Source organism: Anticarsia gemmatalis, chromosome 5 (genome assembly GCF_050436995.1).
Source record: "Anticarsia gemmatalis isolate Benzon Research Colony breed Stoneville strain chromosome 5, ilAntGemm2 primary, whole genome shotgun sequence".
In the NCBI taxonomy this organism is placed as follows: Eukaryota; Metazoa; Arthropoda; class Insecta; order Lepidoptera; family Erebidae; genus Anticarsia; species Anticarsia gemmatalis.
The window spans coordinates 4,582,605-4,601,943 of record NC_134749.1 but is presented as its reverse complement, the minus strand read 5'-3'; the positions used below and the strand labels follow the sequence as shown (position 1 = coordinate 4,601,943).

Genomic DNA, 19,339 nt, shown 5'->3' with positions numbered 1-19,339 from the left:
CTACAAAATGCGTGAGAGAAAAATCCAACCATTCGATTCATTTTCAACACCATACAAAATTATGATTTGGGCTGGATATTTCAAATTATTGAACAAACCGACAAATAAGATTAAAAGAATATGCCATCAAATGTACAGGCCTGTTGCGTGTTCTGTGGCTTTACTGTACAACTTGCAACATGTCGCATTTCTTGTGCAGGTAGACTGATTTACTAATTTACTCGAGCATAGAAAGCCAAAGGTCAGATTTCTCGTATCTACACATACCTACTTACTTTCAGTATTTAACAGACAAACGTATAGAACATTCTAACCTGTTCTAGAACGTGTATACTTGATAACTAATTGCTTAGATACCGTTCAATCGTATTCTCATATAATAGACTTTGAAAAATAGTACTAAGTAGACGGGCAAAGGTTTGCTAATTTTAGCAAATTGTCTGTTCATTGTATCCTTTGATTAGCTTTTTATTTATCCTAAAGTATTTTTACAATGGCTAAGCTTTTTTGATCAAAGTTTAAACTTGTTATTTTAGTATAATATTGTATATTTTTAGCGACGTCACTACAAGGAGGAGGTGTTCGATGGTTTGTTGATAGAGATCCCTCAGATGAACCTGTTCGTCAAAATCGTGACTTTCAACTTACAAATATCGAGAATCAACAAAATCAACAAGCTGATTAAAGGTAACCTTTCATATTAGGTCGGGGAAAAGGTCTTTTCGCATTCTAATATGTATGAACTTGTAATAAAATCTCTTTGGCTTCAGGATAATGAGTACCCGGTTCATTAGGTTTCTTTCAGTGAGCTCGTGAGGTACCCAAATATCGAGCTTTTTTGTGTAGAGAAAAGATTTTATTACAAGTTCATCCATACTATAATGCGTAAAAGACTTTTTCCCCGACCTAATATTATCTAAGTAATTATAAATCATCGTAAATTTGAACAGACGCATTAACAAGCAAGTTGCAAAGCACACATTTCATCGCAAAATGAAGGGTTAACATTTTCATACGTCGCAAGAACATATAATATACCTTCCATTCATAGTCCTAGATTTAATATCGATCCATCAAGACGAACACAATAGTTTACAGCAAAATATTGTACAAATTTAATATTTTTAAGATCCAATATTTGGTGGTAACAGCGCAATGGATGAAGAACTTCTGCTCAACAATCAAAGAGGCATGCAGCGCTTGTACAAGATTATAAACATTAGCGTTTCCATTGCTGGTCTATTTTGGCCAGCATCACATTTCTTCAAGCGATACCAGAATGCGAATGCTGCTGTGCCTTCTTATGTACCTTTTGATACCGATACTTGGAGCAAGTAAGTATTAAGAAAATAGTGAAATAAAATTTACATATTATCTTTCTGCTTGTACAATAAGTTTATAAAAATTAAACACGATTCTTGGACTTGGCCGGTATATTTCTGTTACTCGCTTAAAATTGTTTAAAATGATACTTAGGTGTGTACACAGCCTATTCCTATTCTGAAATCTAAGAAGTGTTTAATGAAGTGCCTTTTTTTAAACTGAGACGAAAACGTTATAACTTAAAACCGAAAACCGGTATTTTTATGTTGCTGAAACGTTAATGACTTATTACCTCTAGACACAACACTATCTTAGTCCAAAATCCTTTACCACATAACGTCCATTGGATGCTAAATCTTATTAATCATTCGTTTTTATTACCTACAGATTCACAATATCGGTGCTTTTCGAAGTAGTGCCTCTACTTTGGATAGGGTACGGTCATTTGGCATTTGACTGTGTGATGTCCGCATACTACGCGCAGGCGGAAGTCCAACTCAAGATCATCAAGCACAATTTAGAACATTTGTTCTACGCAAACGTACATGCGACTGCCGAGAATTTCAAATACAGAGATGAGAGTGATGGAGATTTGAAGCAAAGATTCATATATTATGTGCAACGATTTGAAAAACTTGCTTGGTAAGTGTTTTCAAGTTATATTGCCTTAAAATGTTGATTTATCATGTATAATATCATATTTTAAGGTTCGAGCGGAAGAGGTGCGGTATTGGTGGCTCTGCACGGCTTGTGTAATAGTTTTTATAATCACGATATGAAGAATGTTTAGTACTTTTTAACTGCATTTGTATTACAAACTAAAACGATAGGTCCTATAGATATTGACACTACCGTACTCGAATTGGAATAAGCAATTTCATAGTTAGTCTTACTAAAAATTATTTGTATTTTATGTTTCAGGTATGCGAAGGAGATTGATACAGTATTCGGTCCTATAATGTCCTTCGAGTTCCTCTCATCTTCTGTTATAATGTGTATGGTCGTGTATTTAATGAGTTTTGTGAGTAGACCATACATATATTATATTCTTTTAATAAGGTATTTTAACAGTATATTCATCTAAATTTATTTCTATTTACAGACTCCCGTGGCATCTATTCCGTTTATGTTTATGGTAGTTTTACTACTAATCACATCTACACAAGTATTTCTCTATTGCTATTTCGGTAACTTGGTGCAATACGAGGTAAGCAGGTTCAGTCAGATTCAACTACGCAATTTTATAGCTTAACTTCTTTGAACAAACTAAACCTCTGGAAATAATGTTGTAATTTTTATATCACTCATCGGTAGCTAAATGTAGTACAACAGTAGCATGATTTCCTACCACTATCGACAAACGGCTAGCTATTATGAAGAAATTTTGTATGAAAATCTGATTAGTGCCTACTATAACTATTTTAGCAGAACATTTTAAATGTCAAACTTTCGATACTCGACAGTACCGACTGTAGAGATTCGCGCTATTGTAGCTTATAGCATCATTATACTGCTACTTTGAAACTACAATTGTAATTTGCTCCAAATAATATACCGGGTTCTGAATTCGATTTCCTCTTAGTAAGTATTTTACTTATGAATTATTGTGTCTCTTGTTCTAGAGTCAATCAATCGTAAACTCTGTATATCTGAGTGACTGGGTGTCGGTATCTCCGAAGTTTCGTCGACTGCTACTGATCGCGATGCAGCGCTGGTCACGAACACTGGCGCCTAAAGTGTCAGGCATAGTGCCATTATCACTAAGCACTTTTGTATCGGTAATTTATAATTAAATAGCTTTTACTCATCACTCATCTTTGACTCATCCGGGAATGCGTCATTTTCCCGAGGTAAAAAGTAGCCTATGTCCTTTCTCGGAGATCAAAATATCTCCATACCAAATTTCATGCAAATTGGTTCAGTAGTTTAGGCGTGATTGAGTAACAGACAGACAGAGTTACTTTCGCATTTATAATATTAAGTATGGATTGTTGAACAAATAGATACAGGATACCTAAATTATTAAAAAAACGAGCATAAAAAGAAGGCAAAGAAAAAGTCATATTAGGTTTTCTGATTTGGAAAGGTTGGTTTTGTAAAAGTTGAAGCGTAATATACACGCAACTGCTTAATAAAAGTGGAAATATTTTCTACTGATGGATATGATCGCACAGAAATATCACAGTGAAATTACCTAAGCAAGTAAAAAGAAAAACATGTATTTTCTTTATATTTTCAGATAATCCGCTCCGCATATAGCATGTATGCAGTCCTCGGCACAAGAAAAGCGTAAATCACCAAGAACTTAACATTTAATTTTCTGAAAAGGAAATAAAAAATACCGATCAAAAAGTTGTATAAAGTATTGTACTTATGTTACATTGCATCACATCGTATAATGTTTTATGCCATACCCAGAAGTAAATAATTATTTTTAATCGTACTACATAGTTCAGTTGTATTATCATACCATGCTCTGAGCATGCGTTTATGTAGCTACAATAATTGTATAACGACTACGTTCGTAACTATGCAATTATGCTTCTAATTCATTAAAATTACCATTGTCATTGCAATTTTATTGCATACAAAGTAAGCCTGAACCTCTACAAGATCTAGACATATTTTAGTAACGGAACGCAAAAATGGCAAGATAACAAAAAAACGAAGATTGTTAGAAAAAGATGTATTTTTAAAGTGGTTAGTGATATTTTCGCAGCATTTAAGCTGTTGTTCCAGGTAGCTTTAGCGGTTAAACTGTTGAGTCTTTTAAATATTTGTACCTATACGTTACAAATTTTGAAACGGTTGTTATGATGTCGATGAATAGAAGGGGCGAGACGCGATGAGCTACTACTGTTCCCTGTGGGATAGTAATGAAGTTTGGTAGTATGCGAAGATATAATTTAAATAAAAGTCAGGAAAAATACAGTAAGCATTTATTCCTGTAAGTAACGAGTAGGACTTAAAGCTAAGAGTTGAACACATGAGACATCAGAAGGGGGGCAGCCACACCTGGAAGTGCGGGCCGAAGTCGTTGAGCTTCTCTCGCAGGCGCTCCTCGAGCAGCGCGTCGCGGTCGGCGCCGCGCGCCGCGCTGTCGCCCGCGCCCGCGCGCGTCGCCTCGCGCAGCACCTCGCGCGCCGCGCGCACCAGCCGCGACACCTGCGACACGCTCTCGCGCACGTCCTCCATCGGCAACTGCGGGGACCGACGTACTAAGTCATTCTACGACTCTACACACCCAAATCACTGTCAACTAAAGTTCTAGCAGCAAAAAGTAATTAAGAGCAGAGATAACTGCCCTTGACTTGTAAACTTGTCTTTAATGTGCCGTGTCCGCCTTAATGAAGTTCTATGAAACCGAAATGTCATGGCAATGGCAGCTATCGAGTTGCAACTATCTCTGCCGTTAGTTAAGTACTGTTCATATGAAAGAAAAAGCTCTCATGTTGCTCCCTTACAAAACGACTAAACTAGCGAGAAAAAACAAGCCAATAAGAGCCTAATGTCCCAGAATGTAAACAAATGCAAGGACAAAGGTCCTCAAGATGGTTTAAGGAAACAAACGTATGCTGACCTCGTCCCCGGGCGGCAGTGAGTGCGGGTAGATGCGCACCCAGTGACCCACGCGGCCGGTGGCGCGGTCCCAGCGCACGCCGTTGCCCCACTGGCACGCCGTCATGGCGCGGCGCCGCGACGCTGCCGTCGAGTACCCGCCGCGCCACGACTCGTCCACGGGCTCGGCCGGCGGTGCGGGCGGGGACACGTTTGATGACGACTGCAACAGCATAAACAAAAAACTTACCAACCGAATACACATTCTATGTTCATTCATATCAAACGACATTCATATACATCGATAGCTAGACAATTTTTCGAGCTCTGAGCTGTGACCTAACAAATCATAGAATAGCTGCTAATACTACAATGGCCTAACTTTGGAATAGACCAGATATTGTTTTACTACCTTAATAATGATTTATAGTGGCCCCACGAGGGACAATTTTTGCTATGTTTTAAATAGCGAAGGTTTAACGTTCATGGGCTCTTAATCTACTAGTAACTATCAAACTTCCATGCATCTCATAATCATTTTGAAACTAAAATAAACTGTAAAGAACTTGTCAATTTTCAACCATTCAAATTGCTGTATCTACCGTAATCCAACAATTCAATGTCATGTACTAAGCGACCGAGTCACGTAATGCTAAACGTTCATTTTTCTACGGAACAGGCTGTTCTATTTTAAGCCATAATGTTTTTGAATAATTAGACATTTCGTCCTTGTATTGAACTATGGAATTTGTCATGGAATCCGAGTGACTTAATATTTTGTTCAAGAAAACTACAGAGAATATTATCTGTTACCGTTGTCTGCACCGATGTTGTGGCGAACAATAAGAGTACAAAGACGAAAATAAATAAAAATTAAAATGCTATTTTTATTTTACTCATCTCTTTCTTGTACATTTTCAAGTCTCCAAGCCCAAAAAAATCTTTGTAGCTCCCTAATCCAGAAATGTTTACACGAGCCTTTTGCTCTTAGGTCACTATTTCATAACTCTAGCTCTTCAAAGCTTGTGAGGACCTGTACAATAGTTATGTACTTACATGCGATTCAGCATTGTCGGCACCGTCACTTTTGTATCGGCCACTGTTTAACTCCTTGCCTTTCTCTGAAGATTCCTGTTTGTGGGTTAGTGTTAATACGTGTACTTTAAAAGCCAATCAATTATAATGTTATAATTTTGAAAAGAACTGTTTCCTGTATGGTCGGTAAGGCTCTTCTTTGAAATTGATATACAAACTAAAAATAGTGTATTAAAGTATTAGGGCACGTAATCAAAAGGCAGGGCACATCTAGGCAGATACAACCGTCAAAAACTGTGGTGTAGAACGAGCTTTTAAAAGGTACACAAAATAAGGTGGACTACTGAAACTTTAAATTTTTTTTTTGACCAATGAAATTATTTTCAAAATCGATAAAACAATATCACTTGTCGCTCAGCGTCAACCAGGTTTTCCCGTAGAAGAACTGTACCTCACAATATGTGACAATCCTGAAACTTAACAACACTTCCTTCCGAAATATTCGATGCAGGCAACAAAACAGAGGCTATGCTCATGAATCATGAAATCAGTACAATACCTTATCAGGGTTCTTGTCAGTCGTCTTGTCGGTTGTCTTATCAGCTGTTTTGTCAGTGCTGCCGGTGGCTGGAGACTGTGCGCCGGGTCCCTGCAACGTGACGCAATGTAGCGGTAGGGCGCGTCGCCGGCGAAAGCGTCCCCCGCGCCGCGGCGCTGTGCGGGCGCGCGATGTGCTTCGGGACGGACCGTTCTCGTCCTCTGAACTGCAACTGGTTATTGAAAAATTGTGTTTTATCTTCATGTCCGAAGGTTTGGCCTACTATTGTTGTTACTTGATTTTTACAAACTGCTGTTCTTTTTCATTTCTGCGCTAGCTACTACTACCTATTATATTTTTAAAGTACCCTAACTGGAGCAACATCCCAAACTGGGTACCTACTTCTCAAATAAGATTCTGACTTCTTAATATCTTTTTGCGAAATATCGTAGTCACTGCTTTTAGGGGAATTGTAATCTAGTTGCAATTCAAATTATAGAGAAACTAGCGGACCCGACAGACGTTGTCCTGTCTACACGTCTTTAATTTGTAAAAAATAATTAAAAAAACAATGTCCAGCGGACAAAATTGTGAATCTAAACCATTCTCAGATCCCCTTGAACACACACAAAAAACTTCATCAAAATCGGTCCAGTCGTTTAAGAGAAGTTCAGTGACATACACACTTACAGAAGAATTATATATATAAAGATGAGCATACACACTACATCCATAACTTTTAAACAAGTGCTTTGAAACTCCCATCCCCTCTTATTCGATTTTTTTTACCTGTGTTGGCTTGGTGTTGGTAAAGGCGGTGCCTTCAGTTTGGCAAGACCAGTATGCTTCATAGGAAGACCGAGCAGATCGAATAGTTCGTGAAGCATCGGTTGCTTCACCACCACGTCGGCCTCGCAATCAGACGCTAGTGCGGGTGACAAGTTCACCTATAAAGGAAAATATTCACTTTTTCAGATCAATACTATGACGGCACAACATCTTGATAAATTTTCGAGTCATTGAACACATACTTCTTGTCTAGTAAATTATAAAATTGAACAAATAACCGCTGTAGTTTCCTTAGAAAATAGGTTATAAACTCCGTCAGTACGACGTAAATGTTTTCCCTAAAAGCTTGCTTGCTTGTTAACTGACCTCCAACAACCAAGGCTTTAATGAATCGTCCAACAGCACATCAAAACCGTAGAATTCAAAGCAGTTCCGAGCTGGAGGAGTTCCAGCCGCTTGAGCCAGCAGCGTCAGAGTCACTAGGGCTCGAATACGTTGCCACATCACCCACTCCGCCGCGCCCCACCGACCGATCAACGCTTTACGGACTTGCGTCAACGTCCATTTACACCCTGTAAGGTTAGAGAAAAACATAGTCAGAACATGCATGTAATCAATTGCTATGATAACCAGATTCGGCAATAAATACCGGAAACCATTCTATAATCACTATGTGTTCTTTTTGCAGTAACATCCACCATTCATTCTTTGGCTTCATCGTTAGTAGTATGAAATACGATTCAGAGAAACTTCAGTTTGTCAACCTTCTAAAGTCTACTCGATAGTTTGACAAACTGATAATATACTCTGCGCCCGTTAGCATGGCAAGAGAACGGGTTCAGAAGATCCTGGCCTGTATAGAAATACGCTAATGGTAGTTTGTTAGCTATAGCAATAGTACCGATGTTGCTAACATTATACAACCATGCTAACGCGCGCAGACCATACTGTTTAGCGTGGATATAATGTTGCTGAACCTGGTTACCAAAAAAACCTAACTTACAATCTTGTTCAACCAAAACATCTAAAGACACACACTCGTTTAGCACATTCAGCCTATAAACATTCGATAAACTTAAGCATAGCTATCTATATTATTTCGTCTATCTAAGTACTGTCTGCTATGACTTTTCTAGTCAGTGACTGGTCCGCGCGGCTTCTTCCACGTGGGTTTACAATAGAAAAATAAACACTGTACTTCCACGAATAAGAAATCAAGCCGCGCGGAGAAAAGGAATCTATTCACTCAGTTCTAACAACAATCTATAATTCTGTTACTTATTTTCACGCTCCCTGCTACCCAAATATCAATATTATCTGTCTCACCTCCATCGTATGACAAACAATCTCATCAAAATCCACACTTGGCAAGACGCATGCTTAGCTTGCAAGCAAGTTGTGAACGCAGTATGAAGGTTTTCTTCGATTCTTTTAAAACTACATTAGCCTAATGGGTAATGCGGTTTCTTAGCGAAAATCACATAACAGTAAGCTTCGGTACACGGAATGTCAATGCTCTTACGTACTAGCCAGCTGGACGATCGGGTCAGCCAAATGATATGCTGCGATGAGGCCAGCCGGTCGGCTGACCGCATCAGTGCGAAGGCGCTCTAAAACATCTTGAGTGCTGTAAATACTTCTGTAATAGTTTACAAGTAGTTTTCTACGTTCTTCACTCGTGCACTCAAGACGCCTGGTATTGTCAATCGCCAGGCGTCCGTAAGAACATCTTAACACTCACCACTACCAATACGGTCCTTACATTCAGCGTATCGCGGGCCGGACTTGTTGAGCGATGAGTTCGTCAGGTGCCGGTACGGGTTGTGGATGTCCGACAGCGTGTACTTGTCCGTACCTGGAAGTTCATCACAAAAACATATGAAAGCAGTAAAAGTCAAAGTAAAAGTAGTTACTTACACGAAAGTGTATAGAACTTTAGCATTAAATTTGATCAAAAGAAAATTGAAAAGTACCAAATCGAGCGAGTCCCTCAGCGTACATGTAGGCGGTGAGGGGTCTGTACCCCGGCACACACACGTACAGCCGCAGGTCAAACTTGTACCCCGCGATCAGCAACGGACGCTCGATGTAGCGCTGCACCACCGCCGCTGTGCCGCAACTCATCTCGCAAACGCTCTGCAAAAATAATATTAAACAGCGTGATAGGTAAGTAGGTACTTACTTTAAATTTACAAATAACAAAAATTTCGTTGACTAGAAGAATTCATGTAACATTTATAGCTAAATAGTAGCGCTAACGTCATTGGTGGTATTGTTGTAAATTCAGCGCGTGTCAAATCGTGATAATGCAAAGTCACTCGTTTGATGTTCCCCGCTATTAAATACAACATTTTAACTGATATATTCAGGGTTATCCTTCCGACTTGAAAACAAAAGACGTCATAAAGACAATTGACAATATTGAAAAAGTAAATAAAAACAGTTGCGAGTTGCGTTATAAAAATCAATAAAATCCAATGAAACGACGCCACGCAAGAAATAAACAAGCATATTTAGATTTTTAAGTCTTTAGAGCAATAAATTCAAGGTTCCCTAATGGCATGACAATATACAACTCATCGGAATTATCGGTGGACATGTCAAACATTGTCACGAACGGATTTCTACTTCCTCTTGTTCATTAGAGCGACGATACCGGATAACGAATCGTAGACGTCACAAGACACATCTTCAACTGAATAAATAATTTGTGCTACTTACACTTTTGTTTGTTAATATGGCATTACTTTTAGATAATTGTGCAATTTACAGTACCAGGATAGAATATAGGAATAGAATATTTAAAAACGTAAAGTTTTTTTTTTTTTAATTTCTATACTTCTTTATGAAAGATATATTATTACAAGTATCAGAAAAAAAATAACAAAGCTTTTAAAATTGAATTCTCTGCTATGTTATGTGAGTACATATAGCAATATTTATCTTACCCGAAACAGGAATATCCCTCTGCCCTGGCTCTGCGCCACAGGTTTGTGGATCCACACCACGTTGGCCCCAGCCTCCTCGTCTCTTCGCAGTCTTGAGCATTCTGACACCAACTTCGCGTACTCCAGAGGTAAATGATAGCAGGGCGGACTGTGGAACAAACAAAATGTACTATCACCACGAGACGATTTTTTCTCAAATCATATACTTTCAAATTTCTATTGTGTACTGATTGTACTGAATAAAATGGTTTTCATTCATTTTTATATTAATGTGTTATTCGACAAAAATACAAAGAAAAGCTTCGAGTAGACACTGTTTTGCCCCTCTATCTAATGCACCTAGCAACGTGTCGCGTTTATAATGTTTATAAATGAAACAAAGGGAGACAGATCGTTGGCAAAAGATTATGAAATTTTATTTCAAAGCGTGATTTTTCTTGATAAGTTAAAAATACAATTTATATTGGACAAACCATTTAGCTACTAACTATAATGTTACTTTTGCAATGCCCGAAATAAACATATCTACTATTTTACGGTCAGAGATGAAAATGCGATTTCATATTTTTACGAGCGTACGTAGACAGGAGATATAAAACGAGTACACTAGTGCACGTAACACGTGACATGGCAGCGTGCGGATAATAGCTATAACATGTGCGCGTATCCGTGGTGGCTCAGGACCATAAACTTTCGCCCACCAGCATCGCCGATAAGAATTTACAAGTAAAAATATGGATGTTCACAAGTTGCCAAACACCCCGGCATATCATAAAAACCCAGCCATCATTTTTTCACGTAAAATGCATGCATGAAGGTACGGTCGCTTATGCACGCAATACTATCATGATTCGGAACAATACGCGCATTCTAGTAACGAATGCCCGATCGTAAATATCTATTTTAGTACCCAAATACGACGACATAGTTTTTCAATCGCCTATAAATAAAAGCAACGTAAATAGCTTCAGTCATTGTTAACCACAGACCCATAAAATTCATTCAAAGCATTTTATTTTAAGAAGCACTGGAGTGTCGTCGTCAAATAAACGTTCAAACTGATCGATTTTCTGGAATCATCCAAACCCTATAACGCATTTACCGACTTTTGTTTGTATCGAACACAAACATTACTTTTTCACTACCCCAGGTTATTCATCCATTTAATTTTTACTACTTGCTCTATCTCTTTCGAACCAAGGCGGTCCCCTATGTAAATGAAAGCATAAATGTTTGGGGTGATCCAGTCAGTTTTGTGGTTCCAGCAATGAATACTAATATCCAAAACAAAACAAAACTATGACATTGATTCCTTTTTCTTTGTGCAATCGTCACGCGATCTCGACGGTACCACTTGGGGGTAATTGCTGGAAGCACCGCTCATTAATATTCAAAACGATAATTTGATATTACCGTGAACTTTCACCTTCCGACATGGTGCAGGAATTTTTAATATGACCTTTGAAAACTTGGCACTGTACAGCCCTGGCCGCCTAGGTGTCTCACGTCTACCTATGCAATAATTCTACGAAGGTCTTTTTCAATTATGCTCGACTGGAACACCAACTATTTACAAGTTTTTACTTTCTATTTTATATTCAAATTAATTTCAGCGCTATTCGCGATTTCACGAGACTAATAAAAACATTAAATGGTTACATTTTAACTTGACAAGCGAAAAAGCTTTATAGATTTAAATAATTCATCTTTTAAAATAATGATATTATTTTCTAAGGTAATAAATTCTCTGAACTGTAAATTTTGTCCTGACATTTTTATGAATTTCTAACTTTAGTCTTAAGTCATTAAATTGCAATGTTCGCAACTAGCAAGACAACATGAGTAACCGAATTGAATTAAACATTTTAGAATTTATTTTGTCAAAGGAATGGCATTGAAAATATTGCGGAAAAATAATCCTTTATAGTTCTGATTTAGTTAAGTAAGATTGCTTTGCATATCGCTACGTAACCGGTACCTGCATTGTCACAATAAAGTCATCTGCACATTTTCACGCATTAACTTACACACAGTAAATGTTTCGGCGCAAATTCTTTTTTTCATCGGCGTATCGCAATAAAAATACCTAATGCAAGGTAATGTCGTGCGACACGCCACCGAGCGCGTGGGTTCATTCAAATAACCGATGACGCGAAGCGATTGACTCGTGACCCGACCACGGTACACGACAATACAATCAACAAACCTTTTATATACTCAGTACGCAGAATGTAGATTAATGAACGCCAGATGGGCAATTAGCTATTGTCATCCGCTGACCCTTGTGACGACATCGTTCTTGGAGTACAACACGTATGAACCATAATAGCGTATAATTATTTAATCTTCTCAAGATTGACGCAGGTATTTAACATTCACCTTCAGCTGCATGCGCATATAAGAGCCAATATTTATTTACGTACTTCACAACACATAACAGTTACCAAAACAAGCAAAATACAAAAATAGATTCGAACTATTTTTAGCTACTCGTACTATTTCCTTTATCGATTCAAACCATACGAATAAAAATCACATTATATTAAAACTCCATACAGCGAGTTCCACAAACCGTCTGGCCCATATTAAGTCTGTGATTGGAGGTAACTTTTATGATTGATGGATAGACTTGGATAATTTATTTCTACGTTCCTCACGTTATATGAGTTCCCAAACAACGTTGGATTTGTCAAAATTCTTTTCGGAACGTCAATGCCAAATTGGCTGGACTATAAATCACAATTGCATTTGCGTAATTTCATAAAGTTAACATTCTTCTAACGTATAATGCAAATATAAAAATGTCGGATTTAAATATTTTCACAACTAATAAAAAAGGTAAAATAAAACTTCTGATTTTTACGGCAATTTAAAATCAATGTTGTTAATCTTTGTAAACAAGTCCGGGTCCCTGATGTTAATTCCCATCAGGATAAAATTACAATTTACAACCCCGCCACGGCATGGACTCGCGTGTGCTAAAATTGTTTTTGCCGCTTTTTATCGCTTTAAATTTGTAAAAACGATCCGATATTAAACCGTTTTCATTATTATCGTGAATGACGGAATAAGCTTTACTCATTTCGGAACATGTTTTCAAAATATTATGTAACAATATACCTGGAAATATTCCCTGGATTATTATTGCGATTTTATTGCTTAACCACATAAAAAGTGATCAGTGTTTTTACATAAAAATATTTCGCTGACTGAGATAAACTTGACAATAATATAATTATTGAATGCCTTATTCACATAATAGAGTATAATATGGGTAGTAAGGAATTTTTATAGTTTCTTTTATCATACATGTTAGAAATATGGAATGTTTTATTCATTGCATGGCAATGAATCGAATCTTAGAAATAATAACGATAATTCTGAGAAATATCTTAGTATTGCTTATTTACATAGGTCTACAATAAAATTATGAATTCTATTAGCTATCTGCCCGCAACTCCGTCCACATAAAAAGATTTACCCGAATAATGTGGCACGACGAACGATCTGTGCACTTCCCCTTAGTAGTATATACGTGAAACAGCATCAAACAATCACACACTATGGATAGTGTGTCAAGTAAAGACAGGGTGCAAACCGAGCGCTTTTTTTTCGGCTATAGCAAACAATCAACGTTATAAAATGATTGTGAATTGGAAGCTGAATTAGCTTATTTTATTGCTCTTATATCAAAATCCATCAACCTAGCACTACTTTTATCATCAGTATTCGCCATTAGTAAGGAAAATCCAAAGCATGATTGATGTCATCACTAAGAGATTTTATCCAATTTCATTAAAATTAAGTTTCATCAGACATGTTCTAGCTAGGGAAAACCAGACATTCAGAATTACCTAATATTAATATATTTTGTTCTCGTTAAGGGTTAATGAATTTGTGATTAATTTGTGAATACTGTTCAGATGGTCCATGTTTAAGGACCATAATGTCAAATAAAAATATTTTGGTTATAAGACTATTAAATTATTTATGTACCGAGGTTTACCCCAGCATTGTGGCACGGGGAAGAATGAATTAGTAAATAGTCTGTCAGGTTTATGGTGCCCCTACCATCGAAGTATTCCCTCATGGTAATAATAGAGGCTAGTATCATAAACAGACAATTTACGTTCCAGAAAGGAAAAAATGTTCGCTTTTGGGTCGCCAATAAATCGCTTATACCATGGCAACAGGACGAGCCATGATGAATAGCGTGTACCATTATCTTCGATCGGCAAAGATCGTAAATCATAATGCCTTGTAAAAGAGTTGCATTGTTTACATTGATTTTTTAATGACAGGATTATGGTTGCGGTTTTTGGTTTAATTTGTGTCACAAAAGCTGAAATTTGGTCCTTTACATATGATATGAAAATACTCCTTTCGTAGCTAATCTCAAAAAAAACGATATTCCCATTCATTTTCTCTGGAATACGATGCTAATCAGCCGCCGCGTTTATTATGATGGATATACGAGTTAAGTGTCAATAAAATAATGTCGTTCACCTCACTCTTTGTTCAAATGACGGAAGCCATTAAAATAGCAATAATCCCATTAGACCTTAGAATAAAATTAGTATCTATGTACCAACTAAATTATAAATACGTTTAAAGAAAAACGCAACCAACTGCAAAAGGTCATTGGTATAAAGTTCAAGACAAGTGCATCACAGTCCATGGTAAAACACCGTGTAAACTGTCATACGTCATAGAACTTGTAACGCCCGCTGACGTCAAAACGCCAACGATAAACCTCAACAATGCAATTGGATAATTAGTGGCTCCTTTATAATTATCATAGCATAAAATACTAAATGATAGACTTGCGTATTTGTAATTACATGTTTTTCTCGTATTTATTTCCTAAATAGCACTACGTAGGGTAATTAGTACGTGATCTGCACCTATCTGTACCTACTACCTCATTATTTGTACGTGTAAAGTCCAGAGCAATAATTATTTTTACTGGTATATTTTTTATTATTTGCATATACGTTACTAACGCTATTGTCATTATCTGAGTGTTTGGGGACAGCAAACTTGTAATAAAATTAGCAAAATTAGTTATTTGTCGTTTCCTTGTTCCTTTGCGTTTTACCAAATTCTTCGTACATTATCATAACGTCGAACGGATAGACAAATCAGCCTTTATGCTGTATAAAATATGAGCATCAACATCAACTATTCATAAATTGTAACATATGTAAGTCGAAGTTTACCTGAAGTCGTATATGGCCCCGTAAATCCTCCTCATGCATCGTAGGAGACGTGAAAGATTGTCTTTCCTACATATCGACCCGCCTTTCGGTATGTGATTCATGAACTGAAATAAAACACTAAATTCAAATGCAATTGAAATAAATTTCACTCAAACATGTCGAATATGATAAAGATCCGACCTCTGTATTGACATGTAACATTTAGAAGGGTAAAAGTATACGTGAAAGACTTCTGAATCTTCTTATGCATATGAGTACACGAAATGGCCATATACATACAGACATACGATTAAATGTACCTATTAAAATTAATTTACTGGCCCAGTATTTTTCACGTTCACAATATCGAGGCAGTAAACAGACAGTCTAATCGTTAATAATGCAGAACATTTTGAACAAAACAGAAAAGTGAACCAACTAAGTCTTAAAAACTGGAACTATGCGGTTAAAAATACTGCTCAACTCTTTACTGTCTTGTATAAGTTACACGATGTAAACTGCTTTTAGTTGAGGTTGAAACTTTGCTTTTTTTACCTGCCAATCTCCTAAAGTTTTGTAGCTAGCGGAAGGGAATGCGCTCGACCTCCACCAGAGATTCCACCGTTCCTCCAGGCCGGTGTTGTAGCCCTGGTACATACGCCAACCTCGTTCTGCACACACCTGATGAACAACACAATTGATAATTAAGTTATCTAATTAGTATGAAATGGAAAGGAAGAAGGACATACACAGACCATATGGGTGATATCTTGCAAAACAGGTGCGTAGTACTCGTAACCGGTGGCTATGTATAAGGTCGGGGAAAAAGTCATTCGCATTATAGTATGTATGAACTTGTAATAAAATCTCTTTGGCTTCAAGAATCACAAATGAGTACACGGTTTATTAGGTTTCTTTCAGTGAGCTCGTGAGGTACCCCAATATCGAGCTTTTTTGTGTAGAGAAAAGATTTTATTACAAGTTCATATACTATAATGCGCATAGACTTTTTCCCGACCTAATATAACAAGATGTATATAACAATATGTGAATGAAGCAAGGGGCTTGTAAGGATTGTAACAAGTGGTGTTATTTAGTCTCTACTTACCTCTATGGCAAAAAGCCATGATTTTTTGTATGTAATAAGGATGAAATGTGTTGCTTATAGAAATTCTGTCTTAGAGTTTTACTGTGTTGCTTAAGAGTTATTATATGTACGTATCCAACACTTTAATAGTTTCTCATTACATAATTTAAAAAGTAATTCAAGCAAATTTATTGTCAGCTAACAGATTTGCTAACCAGTATTAACTGGATATATCAAGCAACCCAAAGTAGGTAAATTAGAATAGATTAGGAAATTAAAGAAAAAAAATCGAGAAAATCACCAAGACCTGAAATTCGTAAACTGACTTTCATAGACAATGCTGACACCTGTAATTCTTAAGATTTATCGATAATTCTCGCGCTACGTTGTTTTTCGTTAATAATGTTTTTAGGAAATTTCATAAAGAGTCGCTAATTTGACTGGAAGTCTACTACCCTATTCATTCTCTACCAGTCCATAGAGTCCATACATCAATCATAAGAAAATTAATAAATATACACAAAGAGAAAAACGAGTTGTCTTTACGATCATATTATTATACAAAACGATTTATTACACTTTGTAAATAATGCAAATTGATGGTTAATCCGATAGTCATGAAGCACGAATAGTATTTTATAATCGAACTGGTATATTAATATTATGTTATGATAAATAAATGACTTGAATATATTTTTATAGTTAGTACAACATAAACTATAAAAATAAAACATTGATTGTCGTGTTTGACACGTATAGAATAGATATTGTGATCATAAGTACTTAATGAAAAATACAGAAGGTATGCAAGTAAATGTACCTATATCTACCACAGTCAATTAAGTGTAATAAAACATCATAATTAATATAGATATCTTCTCATCTTGATAATCATTTTGTAGAATCTTACTAATAGATTTTAGAAACTTGGTCGTTATTGTGGTTTCTGCTACTTGACACCGGGTAGTTTAAGACTCGATCTTATAAGTAGTTATCCTTAATTACACGACACACAATATAATGCAGCCTGACATTTATGGCTAACAAACCTTCGCAAATATATTATTATTACGTTTCCTATACATAAAATTATAGTTATTGCAGTGTACAATGCAACTAGATATCAAACTATGGTGCAATTGACCTTGTTGAAGTTTAAGCGAAATATCGTGTTAAAACTGGAAAGAAAGACTTCAAATAACTTTGTGACTTTGGTAAGTTCGCAGACGACACGATTTTAAGTGCTGTAGTAGTCAAAACATACAATTTATAACTACATTTAATCGAATCTACGTATACAATGATTCACAAACTACTAAAGTTAAAACTGAGTTTGTTTTAAAATCAAAGCTATTTATCGACATACCAAACTACAAAATAAATTAAATAAAACCCCTTTAGAACTCGTAATAGGATAGAATATTTAGTTGTGTACCTTAACGAGCATACCGGGTCCAGATCCATTATCATTGAGCCTGAATATAAAAGGCTCATCATCATCAAAGCTGTTGTCCATCACTTCAAAATGATCCTGCAATCATGCCTCAAGTCTCAAGTAGACACGGTCGCATCAGTCTGATAACGCTACATTCGTCAGTGGTACATCTTGAGTTTGAATGGAGGAACGTACATGCGGACGCGTGAATCGCATGTCAGCTTATCATTGCAATCGTATCGTAAGGCAACTAGCGGTATCGTAGCGAACAGCACGTTAGTCGTGAATTTCGGCGCGGGTCGACTGGCACCCTCGCCCGCCCGCCCTATACTGCCTCAGTTCCACTCTGTTCAGTCTCAACTTTTTACGTTGCAAGCTGATGCCCAACCCCCAGTGATTTATAGCTGCCTTCGTGACACGAGCCTCCTGTAAAAAGCAACGTAACAACGATAATGCATTTTGTTAGTCTAATGACGCCACGCTTTTTATATTTAGTCGAACGAGTTCGGCAAAGTTGAATAATACTGCTGACGAATGAACGACGTTGTTGTTTCCATTTTATTAGAAAGCTATAATTATATGTGATTAAATCATTATTACTATTTTGTTTCAATTGCTTTACAGCTTTTTTATTATAACATAATTGAATCTAGGTATTAGATCTCTGTGAATACATCTTTATATATATTTCTTAATTACTTTAATAAATGTACAATTGAATTGCCTGTTATTTATTAGCATACCAGTTAAATATAAAAAATAATAAATACGGCACACAATAAAAATTGTTTGTAATTGTTTTAATTACATAACATAAGAACTTACGCCTGTTAACCTTAACACGGGTTTTCCTATTAGTAAAATAACTTTATATTAAGTTCTTCAACTCGATAACTACCCAATCATAGATTTGCTTGACACCATCATAGAGGTACATTTAATTTCATAGTTATAAACTTCCTACAATTAGATAAGTGCGGTTTTTAAAAAGCGGCAGAATAAGTCACTGGTGACGACACTATTTTACCTTGTAACTTGAAGGTGACACTATTACTAAGAAAGTATTCTGAAATCAGTTCCAAATATAATAATATTCAGATGAAATAAAATCAGAGAATGTTTTTAATCCTTTAATTGTTGAGGGGAGATTCGCCTGTTGATATTGAAGGAACGACTTGTATTTATAATTTTATAGCAACTAAGACCGACTATATTATGGAAAGAAGTATGTATCGGAACCCAAGCTATTTATGTCACATTGTTGGACACGGGACATTCCGGGATAATCCCGGATTTCCCCGCCACATGGCAACCCTAGTACCCATGGCTAACAAAGACTAAAGCTATTACACGAATAGATACATCACCGGGATACTATTTATCAATTTAGCGATAGCACCTCTATAATTAAATGTGCGGGTATAAAAC

The 19,339-nt window shown here is 36.6% G+C and overlaps 2 protein-coding genes across 4 annotated transcripts in view; one reads left to right on the top strand and one right to left on the bottom strand.

The window, feature by feature from the left end:
- Positions 1-3,675, top strand: part of LOC142972873 (odorant receptor 4-like) — a 323,505-nt gene extending 319,830 nt beyond the window's left edge. For all 3 annotated transcript variants that reach the window (XM_076114255.1, XM_076114254.1, XM_076114256.1), the window contains 7 exons: positions 558-687; positions 1,130-1,334; positions 1,711-1,965; positions 2,245-2,344; positions 2,426-2,530; positions 2,946-3,101; positions 3,563-3,675. In XM_076114255.1, coding sequence (XP_075970370.1) covers positions 612-687; positions 1,130-1,334; positions 1,711-1,965; positions 2,245-2,344; positions 2,426-2,530; positions 2,946-3,101; positions 3,563-3,616 — 951 coding nt within the window. In that variant the 5' untranslated portion in view covers positions 558-611 and the 3' untranslated portion in view covers positions 3,617-3,675. The remainder of the gene's footprint in view (positions 1-557; positions 688-1,129; positions 1,335-1,710; positions 1,966-2,244; positions 2,345-2,425; positions 2,531-2,945; positions 3,102-3,562) is intronic.
- Positions 3,676-4,263: 588 nt separating this feature from the next.
- Positions 4,264-18,231, bottom strand: LOC142973335 (putative tubulin polyglutamylase TTLL2). The gene is made up of 12 exons (XM_076114987.1): positions 17,912-18,231; positions 15,945-16,070; positions 15,411-15,514; positions 10,192-10,339; positions 9,217-9,379; positions 8,985-9,098; positions 7,610-7,815; positions 7,244-7,401; positions 6,476-6,686; positions 5,938-6,012; positions 4,904-5,104; positions 4,264-4,524 (listed from the first exon to the last, which is right to left on the bottom strand). The coding sequence occupies exons 1-12, from the start codon at positions 17,990-17,992 to the stop codon at positions 4,318-4,320; spliced, it is 1,794 nt and encodes a 597-aa protein (XP_075971102.1). The 5' UTR covers positions 17,993-18,231; the 3' UTR covers positions 4,264-4,317.
- Positions 18,232-19,339: the final 1,108 nt, after the last annotated feature.

Bases quoted from the DNA above. Each gene is read 5' to 3' on its own strand.
- LOC142973335 (XM_076114987.1), bottom strand. From the start codon at position 17,992: ATGGACAACAGCTTTGATGATGATGAGCCTTTTATATTCAGGCTCAAT. The intron at 10,340-15,410 runs GTAAACTTCGAC...TTTGTTCCACAG, and splicing joins GGGGCCATATACGACTTCAG to TCCGCCCTGCTATCATTTAC. The intron at 6,687-7,243 runs GTAAAAAAAATC...TTCAATAACCAG, and splicing joins CCAACACCAAGCCAACACAG to TTGCAGTTCAGAGGACGAGA.